This window comes from Carlito syrichta, unplaced genomic scaffold (assembly GCF_000164805.1).
Source record: "Carlito syrichta isolate Samal-C Ts95f unplaced genomic scaffold, Tarsius_syrichta-2.0.1 Scaffold106289, whole genome shotgun sequence".
NCBI classification, from domain to species: domain Eukaryota; kingdom Metazoa; phylum Chordata; class Mammalia; order Primates; family Tarsiidae; genus Carlito; species Carlito syrichta.
In genome coordinates, this window is record NW_007050385.1 from 67,883 (window position 1) to 89,186 (window position 21,304).

At 42.9% G+C, this 21,304-nt stretch overlaps 1 protein-coding gene across 1 annotated transcript in view; it reads left to right on the top strand.

The window, feature by feature from the left end:
* The first annotated feature begins 5,090 nt into the window (after window positions 1-5,090).
* SDE2 (SDE2 telomere maintenance homolog) overlaps window positions 5,091-21,304 on the top strand; it is a 17,491-nt gene continuing 1,277 nt past the window's right edge. The window contains exons 1-6 of the mRNA XM_008067112.2: window positions 5,091-5,256; window positions 12,449-12,566; window positions 13,971-14,082; window positions 14,418-14,587; window positions 15,917-16,037; window positions 18,817-19,321. Coding sequence (XP_008065303.1) covers window positions 5,137-5,256; window positions 12,449-12,566; window positions 13,971-14,082; window positions 14,418-14,587; window positions 15,917-16,037; window positions 18,817-19,321 — 1,146 coding nt within the window. The 5' untranslated portion in view covers window positions 5,091-5,136. The remainder of the gene's footprint in view (window positions 5,257-12,448; window positions 12,567-13,970; window positions 14,083-14,417; window positions 14,588-15,916; window positions 16,038-18,816; window positions 19,322-21,304) is intronic.

Below are 21,304 nucleotides of genomic sequence, written 5' to 3' on the forward strand. Positions count from 1 at the left end.
GCCTTTTGAGTAACTGGGACTGCAAGTACTGCACCACCATTCCTGGATAATTTTTTTATTTTTATTTTTTTGTAGGGACAACGTCTCGCTATGTTGCCCAGGGTGGACTTGAACTAGGCTCAAGCAGTCCTCTTATCTCAGCTTCCCAAAGTACAAGGATTATAGGTATGACTTTGTGCCTGGCCCCTATTTTTTTTTTTTTTTAGATTGGAAAATATAGTTTATTTAGAAAGTAAATTGGGGCCAAAGCTAGGAAACATGGCAACCATGTGTACACACTAGAGCTTAACAAAGCAATGACCCCCTGTTTTTATTTATTTGAGTGAGAGACTTACTCTGCTGCACAGGCTGGAGTGCAGTAGTGTGATCATGGCCATCGCAGCCTCAACCTACTGGGCTCAAGTGATCCCTCTGCCTCAGTCTTCCAAGTACCTGGGACTACAGGTACACAACACCACAGCTGGCTAATTTTTAAAAAATGTATTTATTTATTATTTTAAAAAATTTATTAGGTCTCGCCATGTTGCCCAGGCTGGTATTGATCTCCTGGGCTCAGGTAATCCTCTTACCTTATCCTCCCAAAGTGCTGGAATTTCATGCCTGAGTCATTGCACCTGACTCTCTTTTTTTATAATGAGTTCCAGATAGCTGAGTTAACCAGACAACTGAACTGTTAAAAGAAATTTGGTTAATGTATTCAAAGCCAAATCCCAATTCAGTTGCCCAGTGACCCCTGAACTTTTAATTGATAAGGCACACACCTTTTATTTCAGAAATCTCAAAGAATTCACAGTTTGGAACTCTGACCATACCCTGTAAATCCTAACAACCATAATTGTAGCTCTTCAACCACTTAGAAACAAATGTGCAAAACAGTCAAACGAGTTCACACAGCAAAACTTTTGGAGAGTAAGAAATACCTGATTCTAATCAGTTTCTATAGGCTAAAATAACATTTCCTCTTTGGTTGCCACAGTTAAACTTAAATAAAATAGTGAAGGCTATTTATCAAAGATACTCCAGTTAGTGAATGTGATGATTACTTTTCTTTGTTGACTTGATTGGACCATGGGGTGCCTAGCCATGTGGTCAAATATTCTGGGTGTTCCTATGAGAGTGTTTCAGGATGAGGTTAACATTTAATTCGGTAGGTTGAATAAAACAGACTGCCTTCACAAATGTGGGTGGGCCTCATCCAATCAGTTGAAGGCCTAAATGGAATAAAAAGACTGACTCTGTTTCAGGTCAAGAAGAACTCCTCCTGCGCAACTGCTTTTGAACTGAGACATCAGCTTTCCCCGCCTTTGGACTTGAGGACTTGCACTGAAACAAAGGCCCTTTCTTAGGTCTCCAGCCTGCCAGCCTTCTGGTGGGAACTATGCCATTAGCTCTCCTGGGTCTCCAGCTTGCCAGCTTACCCTGCAGATCTTAGGATCTGTTGGCCTTCATAATTGTGTGCGCCAATTCCTTATTATTACCTATTCATCCTGTTGGTTCTGTTTATCTGGAAAACCCTAATACAGCAGACATACGATAATGTCAACTAATTAAAAAAAAAAAATACCCCCAAAGACCTACCACTTCTCCCACAAGTCTTTTAAAAGGCTTGACTATGCAGAATTCATACAGGATTATACATTTTTTTAATTGACTAGAGAGTAATCACATTCAATGTTGAAAAAATTCCAGTACTGAGATACAAAATTTCTGGAAGATAGACACCATGCTAGTTTTGCTTTATAGCTCCCAGTACAGTAAATAGCATGACAGAAATTAACCATTTTTATTGCAACATTATTTGATGGTGATGGTAAGAATTTTGATAATCAGTAAGCCTTTGTAAACTAGTGTTGTCATGATAATGCAAATAAGCTGATATCTAGGGCAATTAGGAGTGACAGAATTGCTTGGTGGAAGTCCACTCGGAAGGAAGCTCCTTTTGTCTTGCTGACACTACAGAGAGGTGGGTTTCTACATTCAGCATGGACTGTGGGTCCAGCTTTTTATCTCTGCTCCCCACCTCTGCCCTAGTCTTTTCTATCTTCTCCTGCTCCTTCCCAGCGTCAGTGCTGAACACAAGCCTTCTCTACCTCTCAACTCCACCTCACTATTGGCCTGTTTTCTTCTATCCAATAAAGGAAGGAGGGCGGAGCTGTGCCTTCCCTGGCAGCCAGCATCTTGGGGCTTGCTTCAGGCTCCACCTCCCACACCATCCACCACCCGGGTGAGGACTACACAGCTCATACCCAGAAGCTGTTTTCCATCCTAGGAGCTGACCTCATTGTCCCTGGAGCTGGAGCCATCTATAAGGCTACTCTTGCCAATTTGGAAGTTGATGGCAGTTTTGCATTTGTGCCACAGAAGGAGTCAGCCTGTCCCTTTTTCTTTTGTCATGAAGGAGGTATTAACAACCACCTTCCCTCTCCTCTGAGCACGAACATGGCTGAAAACACAGAAGTGCGACTTGGATGTCACACATGGGTATAGACTCACCAGTTTAGGAGCCTTGCTGTTGTTTATGGAAACTGCCAGTATACAATTCTGCTTCCTGTTCTTGCAGACCAGCATGACATTTGGCTCAATTGAGCCCCTGTCATGGATTGCCACACAAACATTGTCTGTCTGGTGCTGTCATTTCCTGGCAGTGAACAATTATTCCATATTGCCTCAGGATGCTCACAGTGTCCCTCTCGTGGTGACTGAGTCAGTCCTCAAAAAGCAAATGCATGGCTAGAGCATTCTTTGAGGGAACATAAGCAGAAACACAGCCAGTGTGGTTTATTGGAAAGTACACTAAATATGGTCCTCGGAGCCCAGCTATATTATTTTGACAATTAGAGGAACTGGCCCCCTCCCACTCACCCTACTTTATTATTTTTTGTAGTTTTTCTTTATTTACTGGAATCCCCATGGAGGCCCTTTCTCTCTCACACTTTCCCTCAACCACCCTTTCCTATCTGACACCGTAATTCCATAATCACTGAGCAGCAGGGCCACACAGCACTGTCAACTGGACACCACCTTATACCCTCAGCAACTCAGCTAATCAGCTGTCTTTCTAGATTTTTTTCTACTGATATGCATTGTGTTTTTGATCACAGCTCTAACTTTAGGTACCTACGTTTCCCTATTATTTAAATGAATCTAATAGTGAGCAATCCAAGATGAATTCTGCATCCTTAGGATAGAATGTGTTATATTACTGCAAAATGTTTCTTCAGATGTACACTGGGAATAGTTATTTTGACTTACTACCTCAGTAATTCATCAAATATCCAACTAATATTTACTTAAAGTCTACTTTGTATATGTACTTTGTATATGTCTGGGTGCTCATTGTGAAGATTTAACTACAGAGTATATATCGCTCAGGGGGTCAGTGTCTTTGAAAATCAAATCGTTATTTTGTATTTTAAATGACAAATTCCTATTCAATACTTGGCATTTTTTGAATAATAGAAATGTATGTGCAACAGAGGGATAAAAAGTGAACAATTCCATTCAGACTTCAGATTTTAGGAGGACTAGATATAATGTTAGTAATTAATTATGTGGACTTTCCTTATTAGAAATGCCCAAGTAATCTTTACGGGATACAAACATTACCCTGACACAAAAATGTTATGTAAACCTCAACTGATCTTAATATGGTTACTTGAATTGGGGGAAGACCCTATTACTTTGAAATAGTCATTTTTAATCCCAGAAAGAAGAATTTATGAATAAACAAAGAAGAGGCTTAGGGCTCAGGTCTCTTAATGGCTTGTTCAGGAACCCTGAGGACAGAGAGCTGGTGAGATTACAGAGTCTCTGTAATCTGTTTCTGGAGTTTAGACAGCTTACATACTACAGGGTCACCATGACACCACCTTTCCAAATACCACTTTCTAAGCACAACACATCTTTATTATTTTTTGTAGTTTTTCTTTATTTACTGGAATCCCCATGAAGGCCCTTTCTCTCTCACACTTTCCCTCTTGTGTGAAATCAAGACAACAGAATCTATAACTTCCCGGGCCTTGAAATTCTATTTTTGCTTATACTGCCATAGTTAAATGATTTCTGTAATTTTTGTTGCTTTCCCCTCAGCAAGGAGTTTCATTTGCCAAGCATCTTAACAGCAGAGAATGCGATTCTGTTGGCCGACGCATTTGTGTTCAGGAGGCACAGATATCTCCTAATAGCCCCTCTATCTTCATACTCGTGGCTTTTAAATTGTTCAGGACTTTAGAAATACCATAATCCCAGCATATTAAATATTAAAGGACTCCAGATTCCCTGAGCCTTCAAGTTATGTTATGCAAATCCGTCCGCGAGTTTCCATGGTGCAGAATAAAAGTTATGGTAGGGTTTTTTGAAAGCAGCATGACTATAAACGTCACTCCTGTCCCTGCCTTTCACAAGGGCCCACTCGCTGTGAAATATTTTGAAAACAGAGCCCAAGTGGAGATAACGCACAGCGCAAACAGGCGGAAATGAGAATAAACCGAGCGTGGCTGACAGAAGCCAGGGACTCGGCTGTTTCTGGAGAGGAAGAGAACGCTCTGCACACCTGGAGGGAAAACCACGCGGGCCATTGTTTGGGGACCTCCTGGAGGTCGTATCCCTTTGCCCCTCGGGTTGGGGGCTCCCTCGGTCGCAGGAAGCAGCCCCCCCAAAAACCGCTTCCGCGACTATAGCTTCTCCCCTCACACCCCCGGGTAGCAGTGCCGTCTCGGGCCACAATTCACCACGATCCAAAAATAACCACACAGATGTAAGGAAAAAGGCCAAGGCCTGCGGCGCGGGGCGGTGCTACGCTTCAAGCTTATCGCTTACAGCCAGAGCGCTCGAAACCGAACCCGGCGCCAGCCTTTTATAGCCGGTCCCTCGAGCCCCGCCCTAGCAACTTCCCCTAGCAACGCCTCGCCCCGCGCTCGCCGCCTTATCGGCCTCCGCCAGGCCTTTCCTGTTCCCCTCCCCCAGCCAGCCCCGCGCGGCCACCCGGGTCACGTGACCCGCCCCATGGGAGGGGCGGGGCGAACGGAAGCGTGAGGGGCGGGCACTGGAAGACGAGACGTGGCGTCATCAGGCTGCGTCGTGCTAGTTGCGGCGCCTAGTGTTCTAGGGCGTCTCGAGGTTCGGGGACTGGGTGAAATGGCCGACGTTGCGGTGCTGGTGTGGCTTCGCGGTCCCGGCTTCGGGTGCAAAGTGGTGCGCTGTGACCCGGCTCGGTGCTCTGTCCGGGATTTAATCCACCAACACTGCCAAGATCAAGTGAGAATTGCGGTTCCCGTTAGGAAGGGGAAAGAGGCAGACAAGGGGCTGGGTGCCGAGGGGGTCGGTCGGGGTACGTCTTTTTTCTGGGTTTTTTGGTGTTTGAGGCTGAGCTTCTTCGTTTTTAAGATTGATTCGGAGACTTTCCTTTGCTTTTGTTTGTGGTAGTGCTTGTTTTGCCTCCCTACAGAAGGAGGAAGGGGAAAAAATCGCCTGTTAGAGGCCCTTAGTCCTGTCCTCAGTTACTTTGTTTCTGTTTCTTTATCTGTAAATAAGCTGTTTGACCAGATGACCTTTAAGGCTCAAGTTCGTACCTTCTTACCATGGTTATGTGGCGTGCATTTTGTCCTCTATTCACACAGCCTTGTTCGCTCCAACGTAGAGAAGTATGTCGTATCCAAACCCAGGTCACAAGACAGTTGGGGAGAGAAGTGGATTGTTTTTTGATCACGGGTCAGGCCAAGCATTCACACTGTCCTCTTGAGGGCATGGGTCCTTAGGGCCTATTATTTGGATGTTTTCACTTATCATTTGATGGTCTCATTTGTCCATGCATATTTTTGAAAATCTATCAGGGACTTCTGAAGTTGTGTGCTTTTACTTAATTCCCAAGTAAGCAAGCTTTTACCAACTATAAAATACTAAACCTGTTCAGTTGTCTGAAGAATTTAGTGGTGTCCTTGAATTTAATTTTAATTTTGGCACTGGATCTAGAAGTCTGTTTTTCTTTATAACCACACCTCATCTGTGCTTTCCTAGGCGATTTCCTCTGCTTGCTATTTATAAGCTTAACAAATGTTAACACTACACTCTAAACCAGATTTTTAAGGGCTTGGATCAGTTCCGTGAAGAAGCAACGTGTGTTTACATATAATGTGGTTTTTCACCTTATACATTTTTCTTCCTGCTCTGGAATGTAGTCTGAAAACTGTTAGCATAACTATTTTTAGCCATCAAAATAGTGGCATTTTAATATCTGTGAAAATTAATCTCATGAGTATATTTTCAAACTCACAATTGAGCCAAAGTGAGACCAGAAAAAGTAAGATCTTAACTATGAGAAATGTTGGAAATAAGAAGGAAGAAATAGAAATGAGTGGTTCATTCAGGTACTTACAAAACATGACCATAGCAAACATGCATAGATACTGGAACAAATAAGAATAACTCAAGTTCACACCTACACTTTTAAAAACAAAACTATTTTGACACATGATGAAGTTAGTGTTAGCTCCCACTGAGAAAATAAAGTGTTACCCTGCTTTTCATCAGACTGAGAATACAGACACTGATAGTAAGCTGCAAAGTTAACAGGAAACTAGCTCCCAGACATACTGCACTGGTGGAATGCCATAGTGACTGCCTTGAAAGTCTAGAGCTTTCTTACTCACTGAGAACGTTGCTTGGTCTCAAAAATGACTATAAGAAACTTTTCTGTTTGAAATTCTATCCATAAGCATGAACCCACTCACTCTTGTCTTGATCTAAGTCACTTTAATATAGAGAAGCACTCATGATTTCCAACCCAGGTGCAGAGCTTCCCATTAAGGGTTTCTGGACACAACATTCCACATTTGTCTTATATTTGTACCCTCCAAGGAAAAAGGAGCCTGGTTCTGCTCCACAATCCAGACCTGATTTTGAACATTTTATACACAGTGCTGCTTTGTTTTAAGCCTGTCAAAACACTGCTTAATTTAAATTTCACCTAAACTCCACCTTTGCCCCAAATCCTATAATAACACTTCTTTCTTTTGTTGGTGAGACATCTCATGATTCCTCTGATAAATTTGACAGGCTTGTCGCTGATGGCTTTAGGCTGACTGGGCTAAAACACATAGTACTTGGTGCTTGAAGTGCTTTTTAATACACACATGGTTAAAAATGGTTAAGTTGATTCTAATTTTTTCTTTTTTTCCACTAGTGACTTAATTGACAAGAATCTTGTGCAAGTTTGCTGATCACTTGATCTTGTTTAGTAAGCAGTTCTGTTTGGAGATGAAGTATGATGTATAATCTTTCTGCCTTCAGAGTAATGTCTTTTAAAGTTATTTAAAACTTTCAAAATGTGATACCTGTTAGAAATACAAACTATTACAAGTATTTTAGTGTATAAACGTTAAACAGATATAAGTGTATTACATATCCCATTTAATACACCAACCTTAGTGCTGTTTCACTATTTTGTATTTCCTTAGTCCAGGGCGATCTTCCTGTGTTGTTGTTTACAACAACTCTTTAAGAAGGTAGACAGTATTTTACAGACAAGAATAAGTCCTTCATTTTAATCACCTCATTGCAGATAGCCTTAGCTCCCTTGCGTCTTTCTCTTGCCATTATATTTGCCTGGGAAAACTCCAAGCAACTTAAATTCAACTCTCCATCTGTTCTGCCCTGGCATCTGAGCAGTAACTGTGGCAGAGAAACCATAATCACACACATCAGTCTCATTACACACAACCACCAACCTTAGTGCTGTTTCACTATTTTGTATTTCCTTAGTCCAGGGTGATCTTCCTGTGTTGCTGAACTGCTGAGAATGTTGTTCCATGTAGACTTCAGGGCAGCTGGACAGAATCTGGGGCTGCCCAGTATCTCAACCTATTTTTAACAGCTTTGTTCATTTTCCCCAGAGTGTCACAGAAATGTTTTTTTATATTTACCATGGTGTGAACAAGGATGGGAAACCCAGCTTTAGTTTATCACTCTTTCATGCTCTTAGATTACTCTTGGCTCCCTCTCCCCTCTCTCTCTTTTTTTTTTTAAGAGACAGGGTCTCACTCTGGCCCAGGCTGGAGTGTAGTAGCATGACCATAACTCACTATAACCTTCAACTCTTGGGTTCAAATTATAAACTTTTTTCAGCCTCCTGAGTACCTTTGACTCAGGTACACACCACACACATCTCTCTTTAAGTTCCCAATACTACTTTCTGCTTGCTGCTAGAAGTATTTCTATTCACTAAGAAAGTACAGGCAGTAAGAGAAAATTTTCTCATCCTCACACTTGCCTTTACCTACCTGTCATATATTCAGTCTTCTATTGCTGTGGATGAACTGTTCTTATTATTTTATAAATAATTCATAATTTTATTATTTATTTATTTTTGAGGCAGAGTTTCACTTTGTTGCTCAGGCTGGAATACCATGGCATGATCATGGCTCCCTGCAACCTTGAACTCCTGGGCTCAAACCTCCCAAGTAGCTGGGACTACAAGCACATGCCACCAGCTAATTTTTTTTTTCTTTTTAGAGTTGAGGTCTGCGCCCAGCGATAATTGATAATTACATACTATTCTGCACATCGTTTTCCTCTCTTAACCTATTAAAGGACGTATTTTAGCATTAGTTCTCTTGCCCCCTGCATTTTCTAGTGTGTTTTCTTTTTTGCAGGATCATATCTACCAGCATGCAAACATGAGCCCACATCTATTCCAGCTATTAACCATTTTCTCATTTTTTTTTTGCATTGGAGTCTCACTCTGTTGCCCAGGCTGGAGTGCAGTGGCAGACTCATGGCCACTGCAGCCTTGACCTGCTGGGCTCAGGTGATCCTTCTGCCTCAGCCTTCCAAGTAGCTGGAACTGCAGGTGCGCACCATCACGCCCAGCTAATTTTATTTATTTATTTATTATAGAGATGAGGTCTCACCAAGTTGCCTGGACTGGTCTCAAACCCCTGGGCTCAGGCAACCCTCTCACCTCAGCCTCCCAAAGTGCTGGAATTATAGGCGTGAGCCACTGTGCCCGGCCTCTGGTTTTCTTTATAGGAAGATATCTTGAATGTAGAACTTTGTTTCTTTAGAACCTGTTCTAGTTAGGCTTTTGTTTGTTTGCATCTCTCTGACAGAGCAGCTCCTGTGCCCGTCATTGTCTTTTCTGTTGCCATGTCCAGTGATCACTTTTCAGTTTTCATCTCACTGAACTGTCAGCATCATTTGGCATAATTAGTCATTTCCTCCTTGATACACCTTTTTCACTTGGCAGAACAGCCCCCTCAGTTCTCTTCCACCTTGCTGGCCTCTCCTTTCCAGTCTCTCTTTCTGCTCCCTCCTCATTCTCCTGATCTCCCGACCTTGGAGTGGTCAGGCAGGGCTTAGTCTTCTGATATTTTTTTCTAATGCTGTCTCCTCTCATTTGGGTGATTTCATCCAGTTGCATGGTACCATCAGTAGGCTGACAGCTTTCAAATGTAAATCTCCATGACAGCCCTTTCTCCTGCATTCCAACTTTGTGTATCCGTCAGTTTATTCAACATTTCTACTTGGCTGTCTAATAGACACCTCAAACTAATTGTCCAACATGAGACTGAAATTTTGTCTTGGCTGATTTTGTGATTTATGGCAGAGACAAGATCTCGCTAAATTGCCCAGGCTGGTCTCGAACCCCTAGACTCAGGCTTTCCTCTCACCTCCACCTTCTAGAGTGCTGGGATTGCAGGTGTGAGCCATGGTGCCTGGCAGAATCTCACCATTTCTTACCAGCCTGGCACAAATAGCTTTTGTTTCTCACCTAGATAATCACAGTAGCTTCTCACTGTTTTCTGTAGTCTTATTTTCAACTCAGCAGCTAGAGTGATCCTTTAAAAACATAATTATTACCTGCATAACGAATATTTGTATACTTAACCTTGAATTGTACCCCACATCTTTAAAACACAGATTTTTTTTTAAAAAAGCATAATTAGGTCGGGCTCAGTGGCTCAGCCTGTAATCCCAGCGCTTTGGGAGGCCGAGGTGAGTGGATTGCCTGAGCCCACGGGTTCAAGACCCGCCTGGGCAACTTGACGAGACCTCATCTCTACAACAAATCAAAAATTAGCCGGGTGTGGTAGCGCGCGTCTGTAGTTCCAGCTACGTGGAAGGCTGAGGCAGAAGGATCGCCGGAGCCCAGCAGGTCGAGGCTGTGGTGGCCGGGAGTGGCCATTGCACTCCAGTCTGGGTGACAGAGTGAGACTCCAACTCAACAACAACAACAAAAAAAGCATAATTATCTTACTTTGTTCAAAAAATCTATAATAGTTTTATTCAGAGTAAATCCAAAGTCTTTAACAATGGTTTTTAAGACTTTATTACACTTCTTGTGCTTGTTTTATTCCAGCCACATTGGCTGTTTTGCTGTTCCTCCGATACTCTTTAAGCTTATTTCTGCTTCTGGTCTTTGCATTGCAGTTGTCTCTGTCTGAAATGTTTCCTCAGATAGCCACATGGCTTGTTTCCTCACTTCCTTTAGTTCTCTGCTCAAATGTCACTTGATCTGAGGGGCTTTCCTTGACTAGCTGTATAAAGTAGATTGCTACCACACCCATCCCCATATCCTATCCTCTTTACCCTGCTTGTTACCACTTGATGTAATATATAATTTGTTTGTTATTTGTCTTTCCCCACTGAAAAGTAAGCTCCACGAGGCTGGGATTTTTGTTTTATTCACTGTAGTTTCCCAACACCTGAAAGCAGTAGGTACTTCTTATGTGTTTCCCTTTGCAATAGCTGTGTGATGTGGTTCAGGATGAATTGTTTGTAGTTTCCATTTTAGGAAGTAACCACTAATGCATTTTTTCTTTACTATTGGGGTCTAGATCTCTACATTTTTGGTGTTGTAGATTTGATTGTATACCTTCTAGTTCCATATAACTTTGAAGGATACTCCTCTCTTGTCTAACTTTACAGCACCAGAAACTTGTTTAGAAAGATTCACAGTTTTTATATTTTCATTACTTGATCTGAGACTTTTTGAAATGTAGAGTGGTTTTGGGGGTATTCTGCAGTGATTGGCTGTAAGTCAGGGGATGCTAGCAGAAGAGACAAGCACTGGCTGCCTGCTGGTCCTAAAAATGTTAAAGCTTATATAGATATATTAAAAACCATACCCATGTCTCCTTCCTTTCTCTCTTCTTATTCTTATCCCCACCTACACTTGCAGGATGTGCATTGTCAGTTTTAAACTTAAGGACTATTGATGTTATATATATATATATATTTTTTTTTTGAGTTGGAGTCTCACTCTGTCGTACAGTGAGGAGTACAGTGGCACGCTCACAGCCACCTCAGCCTTGACCTGCTGGGCTCAGGCGATCCTTCCACCTCAGCCTTCCAAGTAGCTGGAACTGTAGGCATGCACCACCACGCCCATCTAGTTTTTTGGTTTAATTGTAGAGACGAGGTCTCTCCAAGTTGCCCAGGCTGGTTTCAAACCCCTGGACAGCTGGGCTCGGTGGCTCAGCCTGTAATCCCACGCCTTTGGGAGGCTGAGGTGAGTGGTTTGCCTGAGCCCGCGAGTTCGAGACCCACCTGGGCAGTGAGACCTCATCTCTACAAAAAGTCAGCCGGGCGTGGTAGCGCATGCCTGTAATTCCAGCTACTTGGAAGGCTGAGGCGGAAGGATCGCCGGAGCCCAGCAGGTCGAGGCTGCGGTGGCCGGGAGCGGCCACTGCACTCCAGTCTGGGCGACCGAGTGAGACTCCAACTCAAAAACAAAACAAAACCCTGGACACAGGTGATCCTCTCTTCTCGGCCTCCCAAAGTGCTGGGATTACAAGTGTGAGCCACCACACCCACTGAACCTTTATTTTTTTTTTTTTATTTTTATTTTTTGAATCAGAGTCTCACTGTCACTCAGGTTGAAGGGCACTGGCACAGTCACAGCTCACTGCAGCCTCAACCTTCTGGACTTAGGTGATTATTCCACCTCAGCCGTCCAACTAGCTGGGACTACAGGTGCATGCCACCTCATCTGGTAATTTTTTTTGACTTTTGTAGAGACACGAGGTGTTGGTGTGTTGCGTAGGCTGGTCTTGAACTCCTGGGCTCAAGCAATTCTCTCACTTTGGCTTCCCAAAGTGCTAGGATTATAGGCATGAGCCACCATGCTCTGCCAAATCTGAGCCTTTGTATAGTCTTCTACTGCCTTTACTCAGATTATTAAAGAAAGGGAAAGAAGCAATTTTCATTCTTACCCAAAGGATGGAAGTTTCTTCTGTATATAATGATTAGGTAATATTAGTTAAGAATTGTACCCAGAATGTATCATATGAGATGACTTTTTTTAGTAGTTTATGTTTTCATTTAACAAATATTAATTGAACATATACTATCAGCTTGCAATCATAGTAATAAGGAGATAATAAGCTAGGTCCCTTCCTATAAGAAACTTGTATTGTCATAAGGCATTTAAAAAACCCAATCTTGTCTCTAGGATGTTCCAGTGGAATACTTCTTTGTGAAGTGCAATGGATCGCTCATCAACACCAGTGACACAGTACAGCATGGCGCTGTTTATAGTTTGGAGCCCAGACTTTGTGGCGGAAAAGGAGGTAGGACTTGAATGTTGACTACTTAGCTGTAGCACGTTTGCAGTTTTGTTTTTGTTTTTGTTTATTTGAGTTGGAGTCTCACTCTGTCACCCAGACTGGAGTGCAGTGGCCGCTCCCGGCCACCGCAGCCTCGACCTGCTGGGCTCCAGTGATCCTTCCACCTCAGCCTTCCAAGTAGCTGGAACTACAGGCACACGCTACCACACCCGACTAATTTTTTGATTTATTGTAGAGATGAGGTCTCGCCAAGTTGCCCAGGCGGGTCTTGAACCCATGGGCTCAGGCAATCCACTTACCTCAGCCTCCCAAAGCACGGAATTACAGGCTGAGCCACCGAGCCCGGCTTGTTTGCAGTATTAAATTAACTAACTCCTTGGTCTCTGTAGTATACTAGTCTTGATTTGCCATATCAAGTCCTTTTATTACTTATATAAATTTGAATATTTTCTCTTTTTTTAAAGGAAGAAATGTCATATGACACAAGTCCTACTTTCTCTAGCCAGATAGCTCTTAGAAAACCTCCACCCTAAAACTTTTGGGATGATTAGATGAAGAAGGATGGCCACTATTCTGTCTAAATTGCTGAAGAAAGTTTTTTTGTTGTTTGTTTGTGTCAAAGTCTCACCCAGGCTGAAGGACAGTGACACCATCACGGTTCACCACAGGCACTGCCTCCTGGGCTCATGTGTTCCTTCCGCCACAGCTTTCCACCTAGCTGGGTCTACAGGCGTGCACCACCATGCCTGGCTCATTTGTAAAAGTTTTTCGTAGAGATGGGGATTTGTTATATTGCCTAAGCTACTCTCAAACTCCTGGGCTCAAGCGATCTTGCCACCTCGTTTTCCCAGATTGCTGGGATTACAGGCGTGAGCCACTGTGCCCAGCTCCAATTTTTTGTTTTTTAAATCTCCCTCTGATTTTAGCAAGATTTTATCTCACTATTGTAGTTCCAAGTGAGGTCTGAAGTCACCTTAGGAAACACAACTGTTTACTAGTTAGGGTAGATTGAGGTCCTGGTTGTATTTACACATCTAAGAAGAGAGAGAAGAAAACTGAAAGAGTGAAAACAGAATATGAAAGTTTACCCTTCCTTTTCAACTCATTGAAAAATCTCATATAATTTTAAATCCTTAATCTGGAGATCTTGGGATTTCTGGCTTTGGGTAAAGCCCTTTAACTATTGTTGCTTTATAGACACAATATTTCAGAAATATGAAATGAAGGGTGAAAGGCATGAGGTGGAATCATTTCACCTTTGCTGCCTGAGTTAGGAGCTTGATGCCCATCTTTTAGAAGGAGAGAGAGAGCAAGAGAGAAGAAATCACTGTTAATCTTGTGATACAGACTGTTTTCACAAATGTAGCTTTTATTCATTCTTGAATACATTTTAACCTACTTTCTCAGGTTTTGGATCTATGCTCCGAGCACTTGGTGCTCAGATTGAGAAGACAACCAATCGAGAAGCTTGCCGGGACCTCAGTGGAAGGAGACTGCGAGATGTCAATCATGAAAAAGCGTAAGATGCCCACCCTTCTTTGTATGGAAGTATGCCCACCATACTTCCATAGCAGTAGTGGTTTACACACACATGCCGTGCATATGGAAATGCCACCTTGAAATATTTACACTCCAGTCTATTGTTATCAGATTTAACTTTTTCCATCATGTAATAATTGTCTTTGGGATTTGGTTAAGACCTTTCCAGTATGTCAGTAATAAGCATGGCTCACCTTTCTGAGCGAATAACACAATATGAACAAGAGTACATTAATTTGTCGGGGATATTGTACATATCAAAGCATATATAAAAAATATAGCCAGTCAGTTAATCTCTTCCTCCCTCCTCCCCAGAATGGCTGATTGGGTAAAACAACAAGCTGAGCGAGAGGCTGAAAAGGAGCAGAGGCGACTAGAACGACTGCAGCGGAAGCTGGCAGAACCCAAGCACTGCTTCACCAACCCCGACTACCAACAGCAGTGCCATGAGATGGCTGAGCGCCTGGAGGACTCCGTCCTCAAAGGTAGGACTCAGGTTTCTTAGTGTGGTCCGCAGACACCCCCGAGGCCAGCTGGGCCATACTGCTCCACGTTGCACACAAAGAGCAGTTCTTAAGCTTTTTTTGAGTTACGAGCATCTGAGAAGCTGGTGAAAGCCTTGGAATGTCTTCCCTCAAAAATGAACATAGTATATTTTTTTAAAAGAACACATATCTACACAACACTTGACATACTGAACCCCTAAATTGCCATCAAAAACGTTAATGACATCACTTTGGGAGTTGGAATTGAGAGTATTACCTGAGTCCAGGGATTTGAGACCAGCCTGGGCAACTTGGCAAGACCTCATCTCTACATAAAATTTTTAAAAATTAGCCAAGTGGTGGTGCATGCCTGTAGTTCCAGCCACTTAGAAGACTGAGGCAGAAGAATCACCTGAGCCTAGCAGGTCGAGGCTACGGTAGCTGTGAACATGCCACTGCACTCTAGCCTGGGCGATAGAGTGAGACTGATTAAAAAAACCCAAAAAAGTATGACATAGCAAAAAAGACAAATATATGCAAATAACTAACACAGTAGGATAATTAGTTAGGTTTGGGGAAAGCTAGGTGTGATCCAATCAGCCTCAAAGTTGCCAAATTGGTGGTGCTATAGAAATCTGGTTCCAGGCCAGGCTTGGTGCCTCAGCTTGTAATCCCAGCGCTTTGGGAGGCCAAGGCAAGTGGATTGCCTGAGACCGCAGGTTCGAGACCAGCCTGGGCAACTTGGCAAGACCTCGTCTCTACAATAAATTAAAAAAAAAAATTAGCCAGGCATGGTAGTGCGCGCCTGTAGTTTCAGCTATTTGAAAGGCTGAGGCGGAAGGATCTCCGGAGCCCAGCAGGTCGAGGCTGTGGTGGCCAGGAACATGCCACTGCACTCCAGTCTGGGCGAGTGAGACACCAACTCAAAAAAAAAAATCTGGTTCCAGAACCAGAATGTTCATTATTTTTAATCTTTGTAAATTTGAGCTTAATCTCATTTTAACCATATAAAATTTTGGTATCTTAAGAAACTTAAATCTAGAGGGGTTTTTGTTTTGTTTTGTTTTGTTGAGTGGGAGTCTCACTCTGTCGCCCAGGCTAGGCTCAGGTGATCCCACCACCTCAGCCTTCCAAGTTGCTGGGACTACCGGTATGTACCATCATGCCCAGCTAGTTTTTTGATTTATTGTAGAGTCAAAGTCTCGTCATATTGCCTAGGCTGGGAATCTAGGGCTTTAGATTGCAGCTCTTTTTGCAATTCGTATTACTTATAATTTCTTTAAACTCTGTCCTTATAGTAGGAACTGAGTTGTTAATGTTTCTGGTTAGGTATGCAAGCTGCCTCCAGCAAGATGGTATCAGCAGAAATCAGTGAGAATCGGAAGCGGCAAAGGCCTACCAAGCCGAACACAGACACAGGAGCTAGTGCAGGGAAAAGGAAATGCTTCTGGTAAGTATGTGTCGTTGTCACTCCAGACTTATCTTTGAGGACTGACATAATATATTTCCTTCTTGTCTAACTAACATAAACACATTTTTATGTAACGTTTGATGGAAGCTAAGAAAATTTCCAGTGTGCTTCACTCTTTATGTTTCGATGATTGTCACGTTGTACATTCTAGTAATGGTTTCTGCTGTGAGTGCCATTAATAGGATCTGAATAATAACTTTTTTCCTTAGAGCGAAACATTACATAGAAATAGCTTTATATTTGAATTACATTTTGTTGTTGAAGGAATTAACTTTCAAAAATTCCAGGTGATGAAAGTCAAGCTGTACTATCCAGGTTTTTCACAGTCATCACTGAGATTTTTGGCCACTTTGCCAGACTTTTTTTTTTTTGAAGATGCAGGGTCTCTCTCTGTCACCTAGACTAAAATGCAGTGGCATCATCATAGTTCACTGTGACCCTGAACTCCTGGGCTCAAGCAATTTTCCCACCTCAGCCCCTGGAGTAGTTGGGACTATAGGTGTGAACCACCATGCCTGTCCTTACCAGACCTGTTTACCATTTTTGCACTTGTAAGTGAAAAGAACAGTACTTTTTAATCTGTTCTGCTAGTTATCTTGCCCCTCCTAGTTGGTTGGTCTAGTTGCCTGCTCAGTTTCCTTAAGCCAAGTTCTAGAAAATGATAAGTACAAATAGATCTTGCTTCCCTGTTGATCTCCTCTTTGGGGTTAGAAAGATTATTATTTTTTTTAATTTATTTTTATTTTTTTATTTTTTTTGAGTTGGAGTGTCACTCTGTCACCCAGACTGGAGTGCAGTGGCCACTCCCGGCCACTGCAGCCTCGACCTGCTGGGCTCCGGCGATCCTTCCGCCTCAACCTTCCAAGTAGCTGGAATTACAGGTGCACGCTACCATGCCCGGCTAATTTTTTTATTAACTGTAGAGATGAGGTCTCGCCAAGTTGCCCAGGTGGGTCTCGAACCCACGAACTCAGGCAATCCACTCACCTCAGCCTCCCAAAGCACTGGGATTACAGGCTGAGCCACCAAGCCCGGCCAGAAAGATAATTATTAACCAAAGATCGTGTAACACTGAGTTTAGCATAGAATTCTGTGTGTTCTTTCTGAAATGGGACTTAATTGTTCCTGAGAGAAAAAATAGTGGTGCTGTTTTGTTTCTTTTTTTTTTTTGAGTTGGAGTCTCACTCTGTCGCCCAGACTGGAGTGCAGTGGCCACTCCCGGCCACCGCAGCCTCAACCTGCTGGGCTCCAGTGATCCTTCCACCTCAACCTTCCGAGTAGCTGGAACTACAGGCGTGCACTACCACACCCGGCTAATTTTATTTTATTTTTTTTTACCGTAGAGATGAGGTCTCGCCAAGTTGCCCGGGCGGGTCTTGAACCCTCTGGCTCAGGCAGTCCACTTACCTCAGCCTCCCACAGGAATGGGATTACAGGATGAGCTACTGAGCCCGGCCGAGTCTTCCTTTTCTATTGGTTCTTTACTCTCTGACTGCTTTCTCTCCTGGGTCTCTTCTGTTTCTGCAACTATTTTGCTTTCCGTGTACTCCTTGGTAGATGTCTCTCCCAGCTCAGCACATGAGTCTTCTGAAATGCTCTTCCCAGAGTCAGTCACTGGGATCTGTAGTTTTTCTGGTGATACGGAGTTCATACTCAATTCTCTTACCGTCTGCCATGGGTGAATTTATATACCTCAATATTCACCCTTTTTTGGTTGATTGGGTCTATGACTTCTGAAGTATGTATGATGTATAGGCATGTAATCACCAGCACAATCAAGATACAGAGTATTGTGTACTCCTTTGTAGTTAACTCTATAGCTTTATGATTTTAATTTCTTTCTTTTTTTTTTTTTGTTTTTTTTGTTTTTTTGAGTTGGAGTCTCACTCAGTCACCCAGACTGGAGTGCAGTGGCCGCTCCCGGCCACTGCAGCCTCGCCTGCTGGGCTCCGGCAATCCTTCCACCTCAGGCTTCCAAGTAGCCGGAATTACAGGCATGCACTACCACGCCCAGCTGATTTTTCTGATTTATTGTAGAGATGAGGTCTCGCTGCCCAGGCGGGTCTCGAACCCACGGGCTCAGGCAATCCACTCACCTAAGCCTCCCAAAGGCGTGGGATTACAGGCTGAGCCACTGAGCCCGGCTTGTTTAATTTCTAACAGTTGAAATTAATGTAATGGGGAAAAAAACTTTAAGTAAAGTCAGTTTTGTTATATTTTTATTTTTTTGAGTTGGAGTCTCACTCTGTCGCCCAGACTGGAATGCAGTAGCCGCTCCTGGCCACCACAGCCTTGACCTGCTGGGCTCCGGCGATCCTTCCGCCTCAGCCTTCTAAGTAGGTGGAACTACAGGCGTGCGCTACCACACCCGGCTAATTTTCTGATTTATTGTAGCGATGAGATCTCACCAAGTTGCCCAGGCAGGTCTCGAACCCACGGGCTCAGGCAATCCACTCACCTCGGCCTCCCAAAGTGCTGGGATTACAGGCTGAGCCACCGAGCCCGGCCAAAGTCAGTTTTGTTTTAAGAGAATCACAACTTTAGAAAAAGATCATCCTCTTGGGGTGGTTGGTTCCAGTCTCATTGAAGTTTTTTTTTACTTCTGCTTATGCCTCTGGAATATCTTTTTCTGAAAATTACTTCCTTTCTCTCAAGCTAGCAGGTACTTTTATTCGGACAGAGTCTGTTTCCTGGACAAACTGCAACTCTGCCTTAAGCATTACCTATAAATGTTAAACCTTTCTGTTTCTTCTGACAGGTTGGGCATGGAAGGACTAGAGACCGCAGAGGGGTCTAGCTCTGAGAGCTCAGACAGTGATGGTGAAGAAGCACCTGGTACTTCAGGAATGAGTTTCCATGCACCAAAATACGGCAACGATGGTGTCAAGATGGCATCCGAATTTCCCAGTAATTCTCAGAGGTTAAGAGTAGTGAGTATGGACTTCAGATCACCAGAAAAACTGCAGATCCCAGTGACCAACTCTGGGAAGAGCATTTCAGAAGACTCGTGTGCTGAGCTGGGAGAGACATCTACCCAGGAGCACATCGAAAGCAAAATGGTTGTGCAAACAGAAGAGACCCAGGAGAGAAAGAAGGCAGAGAGTAAAGAGCCAATAGAAAGGGAAGTCTCTGAGGCTGAACTGATTAAGGATTTAGAGACAAGAGAAATGACTGATGGGGAAGGCACTGCCAAGGTATCATCTGGAGAAGGTAGGGAGAACGGCTCCATTGCCAAACTGGAGGAAAGCCAGTCAGGAAGCACAGTAAGTACTTTTGAGGGGGTTGATGTCTACAGCCAAGTCAATATAATCTCCACAATAAGTCATTAAAATGAAAATCTACTTTTTCCCACTAACTGCTTAGTGAAAGGCTTGTTCACTACTAAGAAATTCAGATGATGGTGAAGCTTTCTTTGCCCCCCAAAAAACAATTTTTTTGAGCTTTGGAATTTATACTATTTTGTCACTAGGTGATATCCTTGATTCCATATTTCATCAATTCTAAATATGCATATTTGTCACATTTTAACATCTCTAAAATGAGATTATATTATATTATAGCTTAATTGGCTTTATTGTTTCTTAATAATACTTACAATAATGGGAGTATATTACAATAGATGGTATTTTAGATTTGATGAAATGTGCTTATTTTTCCTATCATTAAATTGCTTCTCAATTTTTTCTTTCTCGTGTGAGATACAATTTGAACAATGATTTCAGCTGGATGTGAGGATCTTTCCTATAGAAGCGTATCATTAAATCATAGGTCCCACATTCAGCCATTCAAAAAAGGCATCTTTATTGTATATACTTTCCCCCAAATAGTTATTTGCTATCTGTTCAGTGCACTGACTTCCAGGAAAATTCTTTAATGTTTATTCTGTTAGCTAATGTTTTGCTTTTTTAGAATAGATGAAGCCGGCTGGCCTCGGTGGCTCAGCCTGTCATTCCAGCACTTTGGGAGGCCAAGGCAAGTGGGTTGCCTGAGCCTGCAGGTTCGAGACCAGCCTGGGACTTGGTGAGACCTTGTCTCTACAATAAATAAAAAATTAGCCGGGCATGGTAGTGCATGTATGTAGTTCCGGCTACTTGGAAGACTGAGGCAGAGGAATCACCGGAGCCTAGCAGGTCAATGCTGGAGTGGCCGTGAGTGTGCCATGGCACTCCAGCCTGGACGACAGAGTAAGACTCCAACTCAAAAAAAAAAATAGGTGAAGCCTAAACTACTTGATTTTCTTTGATAAACACAAAGGCTCTCATTGATCTAACTAGCACCTTCCCCTACCCTCAATAAATAAGCAGAAATGCATAGATTTCCCTTTCTGAGGAGGATATTGGGATCTTTTATTCTAAAGCCTTCAATTTGATCTTCATATCCACTCAAGTTGTAAGCATGTACTTTTATGTTATGCATATATATCAGATAGGAACATTATCCTGAATGACGTCTTGGAAAAGTGAATAAAGGAACAATAGGATAAAACCTGATACTTGATTTTCAGTGTTAACCACGAAAATTTTGTTTTTTTATTGGTGTTGTAATAGTAGCTGTTGTATTCATAAATGTGGTTCTTTATTGACACTTAAGTGGTATTTTAGAATTTGGCTATAAATAATCATGCTCCAGAGATCTAACAAAATAGCTTTTTTTAGAAAGAAAAGAAAAACAACAAAGATCAGGCTGGGTGCGGTGGTTCACACCTGTAATCCTAGCACTTTGAGAGGCTGAGGTGGGAAAATCACTTAAAGCCAGGAGTTTGAGACCAGTCTGGGCAACATAGCACGACCTCTCCTCTATAAAAAAATTTAAAAAGCCGGGCTCGGTGACTCAGCCTGTAATCCCAGCCCTTTGGGAGGCTGAGGTAAGTGGATTGCCTGAGCCAGAGGGTTCAAGACCCGCCTGGGCAAGACCTCATCTCTACAATAAAAAAAAAAAAACAAATTAGCCGGTATGGTAGTGCGCGCCTGTAGTTCCAGCTACTTGGAAGGCTGAGGTGGAAGGATCACTGGAGCCCAGCAGGTCGAGGCTGTGGTGGCCGGGAGCAGTCACTGCACTACAGTCTGAGTGACAGAGTGAGACTCCAACTTAGAAAAAAAGAAAGAAAGAAAGACCAAATAAAAAGATAATCTGGTCCCAGAACTCTTTAATATTAAAGAAAAAAATTTACTGTGAAAGTTATTCTTTGATTTTTTTTTTTTTTTGAGTTGGAGTCTCACTCTGTCGCCCAGACTGGAGCGCAGTGG